Genomic DNA, 9,968 nt, shown 5'->3' on the forward strand with positions numbered 1-9,968 from the left:
TTTTAAATTTGTTTGGATAAGTTTTTATTTAGAGTGAAATTTATTTGGGTTTAATTATAATAATTTAGAATATAAACATTTGTCTGGATGATTGGACTTAGATATTTTTGAATTTTAACTAGTAGTAATTAATGGAAATTTTATATTATGCCACAAATAAAAAATATTGGGGAGGTTTTAAAAAACTTCCATAAAAAAGTCTCATAACTAAATAGAAATCTTGTAGTGAAATAGGCTATGGTGACAATTTTAAAAGAGGATAGATAAGTCATGGTCACACTAGACAATAGATTATGCTATGATCACGATTACACAAAAGGATAACTATATAGTAAGCTATAGTCACAGTTTAAAACAGGGATGACTATAAAGTAGGCTATGGTCACTATTTTAAAATTCGGTAACCATAAATAAGTTAAACCGTGACCATAAGCATGACTATAGATTAGGCTATGGTCACGGTTTTTAAAAAGGGTGACCATAGCCTAATCTATGGTCACGGTTTCACAAAAGGAAAACCATAAATTAGGCTATGATCACGGTTTTTACGCGTGACCATAGAGTAACTTATAGTTACGATAAAAAAAATGTGGTCTAAAATGTCAAAATTTAAATATATACTGCAACCATGAGCATAGATGAAAAAACTGATCATAGATCTATGGCGATACCAGAATAGGCCACGGTAAAAAAAACGTGGCAATATATTAAAAACCGTGACCATAGATCTATGGTCACCCTTTTCACTAACTAACCGTGACCATAGACTTTTTTTTTTTTTGGTAGTGAGACATATGTCCTCGTCAACACATAAACGATACCTAATTCAAAAAACATAAAATATTCTCAAAACTTAAATTCTAATAAAAATAATACAAAAATAAGAATCACAACATCTACGATATACTTTTTGTAAAATAAAACGTTATTTACTTTGGACGAATATCTGTACTAAATTTTTTTCATTCTTTTCATGTATTGTTAGACCAATAAAATGCAATATTAAATTCTTTAATATTGTTAAATTATTGACTTCGGATGCCATGTATGCAATTACAGATCGAGCAGACCTAAATACAATAGAACCTTATTCATTATATACTATTTCACCATCATAATAAATAGATAACAACAAAATTTTAGATATTATAAAAAGTAAATTAGATAGAAGAACAATATCAAAAGAAAAATAAATTACTAGTATTGAGTTTCGTCCTCAAAGAGAGTGAATTTTTATGGAGGGAGTGGGTGAAAGTTTATTGAGAGTACGATAAACTCTATATAAAACTTAGAATTCACCAGAGATGCGATGAATCTTGTTAAAATAATGAAATTTGTTGGAGTATGACAAATTTACTTCAAATGCCAAAAAAACACATATCGAAAATTAAAGTTTCGATATTTTTTTAAAATAAAATTTTTTTATTTTATAATAAAAAACAATCCTATAAAAAATATGATATAGTGTAAATATTATTTTTGTTAAATAAATTATGATATAAGTATTTTTTTTAATAATGCCACATGTACATTAAAATCAGTCACCAAAATTAATCATCAATATAAAATACATGGAATATAAATGCATATTGAAAATAAATTAAATTACATATATTTATATATAAATATATTAGTGACTAATTTTAGTAGTTAATTTTGGTGTATAAATAGTATTTTTTTTTCTCTCTCCCTTAATATAATATACCTAACATTAACAATAACCAATCCTTGTTCACCACCGACTACACTGACTTTTCCTCTTGGCTCATCGCAGCAATGGCTTCTACTTTCATAGCCGAGGTTGATGACAAAGAGGTTACCATTCATATCCCAGACCTTGTGAAGGTTTTCAAGGACGGCTCCATTGAGCGCCTCCAAAACTCTCCACTTGTTCCACCTTCGACTCTTGGATCAGTTTCTTCCAAAGACGTTGTCATCTCCAACAACCCCTTCATCTCCGCGCGACTATACCTTCCAACAAAGCTCATCCACCACCACGAGGCCCACAAAGTCCCCATCTTGGTGTACTTCCACGGCGGAGGCTTCTTCTTTGAATCTGCCTTCAACGAGCGCCACCACAACTACTTCAACTTGTTCCTCTCCAAAGCAGAAGCAGACATCTTAGTTGTCTCTGTTGACTACAGGCTGGCACCGGAGATCCCTCTCCCTGCAGCATATCATGATTGCTGGCAAGCACTCAAATGGGTGGCTTCCAATGACTCTGATCCATGGATCCTCAACCATGGCGATTTCCAGAGAGTGTTCCTCGGTGGCGACAGCGCCGGTGCTAACCTTGTTCACAACGTTGCTTTGCGTGCAGGTGCTGAGGCTCTACCTAACGGGGTCAAAGTGTTGGGTGCTTTTCTCTCTCAGCCATACTTCTTGAGCACAAAACCCATCGGATCTGAAGCAGTGGAAGGGCACGAGGAGAGTCCACCGTATATGGTGTGGGGTTTGGTGTATCCGAATGCGCCCGGCGGGGTGGATAACCCACTGATCAATCCCTTGGCCCCTGAGGCTCCCAGCTTGGCTACTCTTGGGTGCTCCAAGATCATAGTTTGCGTTGCTGAAAAGGATTCAATAAGGGACAGAGGAGTTTGGTACTATCAAGCTGTTAAGAACAGTGGGTGGCATGGTCACGTGGAACTCTACGAAGCTGAACACGAGGACCATGCTTTCAACATTCACACTCCCGAATCCGAAAATGCTTTGAAACTCATGAAACGCTTGGCTCACTTTATCCTTCACTGAATCTTACAACGTGTCTTCTTCTTCTTAGTTACATTACATATATTACAGGCAGGCTACTGAAAATTAAAATTAAGGGATGTATTATTGCAATTTGTGTGCTTGCCGCCATTAGTGTGTAATTTTGCATTTGCCAAAGTTTCTTTCATAATACGCGATAATTAAGTGACGGGTATGCAAGTTCTTGTGCCTTAATAGTGTTGGTGTCTGTACCTCTCAACGCAATTCTCCGTTTGAATTTTCAACTATCATTTATTTTCTCTTTATATGTAAGTTTGCGGTGGTTGTAGTCATCTAATTAAATAAATGAGTAGTATTACGTATTTAATTTTTTTATGAATAAAATTTAATTAAATTAAACAAAATAATTTAAAATAATATTAATTATAATTAATTTTTATTATATTAAATTAATTTAGTTAAATTTAATTAAAAAATACTATAGTATTATTCTAAATAATAATAATAGAAACAATGAGAATAATACACCGTGATGTGAAGGATCATGGGTCTATGATTAATAATATTTGGTTCTGATCCCCTGGGCCCTCTAAAAATTTTTTTCCCTCCTTCACCACAACAAACATGAGTTGCCCTTGAATCCGATATAAATTTATTTCTGCGTTTCTAATACCAAAATACTAATTATTATTAAATTAACATATATATAATTATTTTAAAAAATTTTAAACATTATTAAAATTTATTATCTTTTATCATTATTTTTAGTTAATAATTTAAACTTTTTAATCTAATAATTTAATAATATATTTTTAATTTATATTTTAAATATTAATGATTAATTAATAAAAAAATAATAAATTTTGAGAATTATTTAATTTTTTTTTTAAAAAAGCACATCTTAACAAACAACGGATATTTGAGTTGAAGAAGCTGACCCATTGAAAAAACGTGATAAAAAAAAAAAAAAACCAATAAAACTATAGAAGGAAAGCTTTAGCTTGCAGAATTTGACTTGCAATCCCTCTGAAAGTCAATTTTGCAGAAAAAGGGTTTATATTGGGTAGGAATTCGGCAGATCTTGCGTGTCACTACCACGTTTTGCACTTCCTAGGTCATATTGACTTTTACTTTGAAGATTTGTACCAAAGTACATTAACTATTTAATCAACTGAATACTAAGATCAGACCGGTGTTAATTATATTGACTTGGTAGGATGATAATTTTATATACATTACCATAAAAATATTGACAAATAAAAATACGATATATAATTTATAATTTTATATTATTTATATTAATATTTATTTTAAATTTATTTATAAAATTATTATATCACTATATATACTAAAATGTTCTTATAATTTATTAGAAAAAGATAAATATAGACTAAAAATTTTTAATATGAAAAAAAGAAGTAAGTTTTTGTTGGAAATAAAGTTTTTTGGTGTATATACAGATAAGTGGATGTTGCAGATACAACAGATGCAACACGCAGATCACGCATACTATGTGATGGACACGTGGCCCAATCAATAACAACACGTACCTGCGTGTTGTTCACGTGGCAAACATCAAGCCAACACGCACCCTGGTCTGCGTGTTGGACACGTGTCAGGCATGCAAGCAACATACATTCTGCATGTTGGACATGTGGCAAATGCTGGTTAGATAGCTTTGCAACATAGAACTTGCGAGGCGACTTTTTTGCCTATAAAAATCGAAACTCGTTATTATTTTACTTTATTGCGAGAGAGCTGTTTTTCTCTACTGTTGGTGTGATAGAGGGCACTGCAAATATAGAGGTTTACCACAATGATGAAGTTATACGAAATATATATGAGGGCGTGAGCTTTGCTTGTAAGAGTACATTTTCGTTTATGGTTCTGTGCACTATAACGTTCACGAAACTACAATACGGGCTCTGTCAGAGCATAGAGAGTGATTAAAGAGGGTGAGCAACATTTTCTACCGAAGTCCAGTTGTCGTATTTGGCGGCCTGATACAGTTTGAGGTTATGCCGATCGTTGACGAAACAAGTATTTAGCGAATGTTTCAGATTCACTAGCAAACTTAGGTGCAATATCCAAGGATTGAGTTGTATATTGAGTTTGAACATATAACTGCGGATGAGGTTCAACATGACCCAGATGTGCAAGATGATAGACCTGAAGCGTACGAAGGAATGAACAATGATAGCGACGAGGAGTTTGAAGCTACATATGAAGCCGGTGACGAGGACGGGGACGGCGATGGGGGGAGGTGAGGCAGTCGCAGAAACTTTAGTGGTTCCACCCGCAGTTAGTCAACCAATGGACATTCCACCTTTTAATCCTAACTTGGATCTTGACGCCATGCATGCACTGGTATTTCCTGAATATGCGAACATAGGTACGTGAACAGTAGGTAGTATGTTTCTTTAATTTTGTTTTGACGGATCGATGAGCGACGATTTATTCTTTTTATAGGTGTTGCTGATGCTAAGGACAGAGAGTTCAGGATTCGAATGGAATACAGTTCTAGAAAATAAGTCATTGCGGCAATTCGGAGTTACACAATCTCTAGACGAGTCGATACGTTGTTTATGAATCTGAGTCACAAACATTCTATGCAAAATGCAAGACTTTATGGACGTGGGTGCGATTGGCTTATCTGAGCCAGCTTGATACAAAAGAAAGCTTTCTGGGAGATTTGGAGATACAACGAGAGGCACACGTGTTCCATGTGAACGATCTCACAGGATCACTCCAAGTTGGACTCGGACACAATTGTTGAAGCCATGAAGCCATTAGTTGAATCCGACCCATTCATAAAGGTAAAATCTATAATTGCAAAAGTCCAAGAAAGATTTAACTACATTATTAGTTACCGAAAGGTTTGATTAGCAAAGCAGAAGTTGATAGCCAAAGTTTTCGTGGATGGGAAGAATCTTATCAAGTTTTGCCATTGTGATTCTCGGTAATGGTTTAGAAGATGCCTGGTTCACAAGTCCAAATAGAAACACGACCCCTGTATAATGGGAGTGAAGAGGTGGAGGGTGTTAGGATACTTCATCGGGTATTCTGGAATTTCAATCCATGCATAAGAGCCTTCAAATATTGCAAGCCACTGGTTCAAGTTGATGGCACCCACCTATACAGAAAATATAAAGGTTGCCTTTTGGTTGCAGTTGCACAAGATGGAAATCAAAATATAGTGCTGATTGCTTTTGTCATCGTAGAGGGTGAGACCGTTGATGCGTGGCACTTTTTTCTTAGTAATTTACGAAGGCATGTTGTAAGAAGAGACGGCATGGGTATAATCTTCGATCGTCATGAGTCAATCCAGGCAGCAGTAAATCGTAGCGGAGGTGATTGAAAAGCATGGTGGATGTTTTATATTTGGCAGACAGAAGATATGACACTTAACGTATTATAAAACCCAGTAAATTAATAACCAATTAATTAATAAATTAATTATGAGTCAAGGAATTACAAAATTAAATTTTATAATTTAAAAGAGTAAAAATAATTAAAATACAAATTTAAAACATTATTTTGGACCAAAATTGGGCCAACGGGTCGAATCGATTGAACTGATCCTGTATTGGGCCCAAGGTCTAACATACATAACACAACACTCAGCCTCCTTTCCCTTCAAAATTGCATTCCTCGCTAAGAGAAGAAAGGTGAGAAAGGGTTTGGAAACACTATTTATTATCAACTTCCATCGCTTATAACTTTCAATCTGGAGTTCCGATCACCGGATCATTTGTAGCCATGCCTTTGTCTCGTCGAGTTCTTCAATTCTAACTGAACAAAATGGTAAGGATCTCTAATTTTTGTGCCCATTTCTCCATTCCTTTCTATTTTTGCATTTTGGTTGTGGGTATTGAGAGATCTTGATAATTTTGGTGGTTTAAGTGCAATCTAGCCTTGGATAATTGTTGGATTTTATCCCAATTATCAATGGGTGAGGTAAGAAACCATTAACTCCTTTGAATCTTCCACTTCTATGAGGTTAGGATTTTGAAATTGTGAATGTGTATGAAATTAGGTTGAATATATGTGAAATTGATGTCAAATTAGTAAAGTAGAGTGCTTGAATTGGAACTCTGGTGGTTGGAAGCCTGTCAAGTGGACTTTGGAGTTTTGGACACATGGGAAACGAGGTCTTGAGGTGTTTTGTGGGTTGGAAAGAAATCAGTCAAGGTATAGTTTTGGTTTCCTGTAGTTAATCTATAATGTTACGCGAAAACTTAGGCTAGTTGCCATAGAATAGGCTTGAATGCTTTGAATTGTAGTTATAATGGATTAAATGTGTATAATTGTGTTGTTGATATTGATTGATGAAATTGGTGAAATTGTTTGTGAAAGTGGTTTGAAGGAATTAGTGAATTTATGTGTTAGAATGAATGAGAATTGGACAATGAGTATGTGATATTGTGTAGGAATGAATTGTGTTGAGTTGGTTATGGTTTGGTTGATTTTGGATTGAAAATTTTGGAAAATTTGAGGTTTTGAGTCTTTGGTAAAAACACAATTTTTAACCAACTTTGACGTGTTGTAACTTGGCTCTCGGACCTCAAATTTGGTGAAACTTATCTTAAATAAAAATTGGGTCTAAGTAGTTTATGACGTTCAAAGAACAGACAAAAAATGATTTTTAACGAAAAAATTATGCGCGTTTGAAGTTTAGATTGAAAAATAGAATTTTGAAAAAAATATTGAAAACTATACATTCTGGTATGTGTGCCCACACACACTATTGTGCGCACGCACACCCTAAAAAGTTTACAAGTTGTGCGTACGTACACTATGATGTGTATGCATGATATCTTGTTTTGGTACTAAAACCCTGTTTTTAACTGTTTGGCCTTCCCGACAAGCATGTAAACCTTCGTAAACCCTGTTTAGGGTTCGATAGCTAGAGTTAGGCTTAGGAAGGAGAGACAACCTATTGACAGAGTTAGATTGACATTAAGAAAGAGTTGTGAAGTAAATAATGGAACTAATAATGCATGAAAATGATGAATTGTGATTGTATGAGATGTGAAAAACAATGATGATTAATTTTGACAATGATGAGGATGATTAAGATAATAAGAGATGAATCATGATTATAATGAGGTTTAATTTGTGACTATGAATGAAAAGATTATTGATTGTCTGGCAAGAATGGTGGCATAGTCTCGCTTGCTCAGTGTGTGGTGGATGTAGGGAAGGTGAAAAGACACACTTCTTCGTATTGTTTTTCCCACATTTTTCTCTGGTTTCAAGGTGGAAAGGCATACTCCTTTGTGATACCTCCAGGAAAAGGTGAAAAAGGCACTCTCATTCGTTTATGATCCTCTTGGAGATGCGCAACCCAGAGACCATACCTGGGTTAGCTACCGGGTGTGTCGGATTCTAGCAGTTTAACTGACACATGAGCTCACGGCCAGTAGGATAGGCATTCATCATATGTATTTTTATGTTCTGTTTGATTTTGCATTTATTTTGACTTGCCTAATTGCTTAACTGTTATTAACTGCTACCTGATCTATTTGTTGTAACTGTTATCTATACTTATATTTTTCTTGTCTGTTTTGCCTGTGTTCGTTTCTGAGAGATCCCTCTCGTAGGTGAAGGAGGCGTTGAGGGTTGTTCCTCCTAGAGTTTGGAGAATTGCTGTGAAAGAAAACGAAGAGTTAGATTATGCTAGATTCCTTAGACATAGTCACCTTAATTCTGGTTTAGAAAAAACTTTAATATGAATATAGGTTATTGGAGTTTTGGATTGCCTTTGGCTTTCTGGGATATTATTTATTATCTATGCGGGCACCTTTATCATATTGAGAACCCTCGGTTCTTATCCCATACATATATTATTGTTTTTCAGATACAGGACGCGAGGCACCTCGCTGAGCATACTGGAGGCTCTACTGAAGCGAAGATCTACTTGGACTTCGTGTTTGTACTTTGAATATGTATACATGTATGTAGATTCTCCACCTTGTATATATTTGTACCTTGTCCCTCTTAGAGGTTGAATTTGTAATATATATATATATATATATATATATATATATATATATATATATATTAATTATAGGGTAGGCTCTGATACCACTTATAAAGAATATTTTGCACCGAATTTCTATTACTAATCTTCTTGCTAAACTAAAAGTTTTGTAGTTAAAACTTTGAAGTAGCAGTGAGAACTGTTAATACATTGGTCAGCCCAAATCGTGGTCTCGGTTGTAAGCCCTATTAAGGCAGTGAATCTGTTGGTTAACGAGGGTGGTTCCGTAACTCACAAAGTTCTAACCATAAAATGGCTAGTTTATTAAGAACGATAAGTAGTTTAAATCTAGGAAAAAATAATTTTTTAGTAGTAAAAACCGATAATGGGGAAGCATCAACCTCCGGAACTAAAAATGAATTAGAAATAGTTAAGTTAGAGGAAAGTTTTCATAACTGGAGTATACCCATAATAGACAAAAATGAAGTATATAAAAAAAAGATCTTTTTGGGAAGGAAGAGATTATGAAATACATATGTTAGAATATATTAAACCTGGAACAAGTAATAATATGATCATTACCATCTTAAAAGAAGATAAGTTAAAAGAACATAGTAACAAAGGATACAAGTTCATCCATATAGGATTAATATACAAGCAGCAGTAAAACCCAATTTTAGAATAGGAATAAATGTTCCTATATTATTAACATTAAGAGATATAAGATTTTCAAAATTTAGTGACTCATTAATAGGAATATTAAAAAGCAATTATCATGATGTACTAGTTTTCTTCAATTATTATCCGAATTACGCTATGAATCTAAGAAATGAATATACTTGGCAAGCTTTAAAATTACATGTCCAATCTGATGAAAAAATTATAAATGAAAAATATGATCCATTTGAAATAATCTATAGAATATACTATAAAATTACTAAGGTTAATTATAACTTTAAAGCATTAAGGCAATCCTCAAAAGAAGAAATGATAATTATGCATGCAAATCTCAAAAGATCTAATATACAAATACCTAGAAAGCTAAGACATGAAGAATTATTAAGAAAAATGCTTGAAGAATAGAAAATACCTGATATTATTGAAGAACCACAAATAAAAAATACTAAATTAAGAGAAATAATAAGAGAAGGAACAAATATTAGAATTAGGATGAATAGATCCCAATCCTTAAGAATTCCTGATAGTGTTGAAACTATTAGTCATAGAACTTCTATAGATAATTCGTCAATAAGAAATATGGATAATATTATAAGAA

The 9,968-nt window shown here is 33.8% G+C and overlaps 1 protein-coding gene across 1 annotated transcript; it reads left to right on the top strand.

Annotated features, from left to right (window-relative positions):
• The first annotated feature begins 1,511 nt into the window (after positions 1-1,511).
• On the top strand, positions 1,512-3,076 carry LOC112749893 (2-hydroxyisoflavanone dehydratase-like). The gene has a single exon (XM_025798319.3). It carries the CDS (start codon positions 1,777-1,779, stop codon positions 2,749-2,751), a length of 975 nt encoding a protein of 324 aa, XP_025654104.1. The 5' UTR covers positions 1,512-1,776; the 3' UTR covers positions 2,752-3,076.
• The last annotated feature ends 6,892 nt before the right edge of the window (positions 3,077-9,968 follow it).

The sequence above is a fragment of the Arachis hypogaea genome, chromosome 15 (assembly GCF_003086295.3).
Source record: "Arachis hypogaea cultivar Tifrunner chromosome 15, arahy.Tifrunner.gnm2.J5K5, whole genome shotgun sequence".
Classification (NCBI taxonomy): Eukaryota; Viridiplantae; Streptophyta; class Magnoliopsida; order Fabales; family Fabaceae; genus Arachis; species Arachis hypogaea.

Bases quoted from the DNA above. Each gene is read 5' to 3' on its own strand.
- LOC112749893 (XM_025798319.3), top strand. From the start codon at position 1,777: ATGGCTTCTACTTTCATAGCCGAGGTTGATGACAAAGAGGTTACCATT.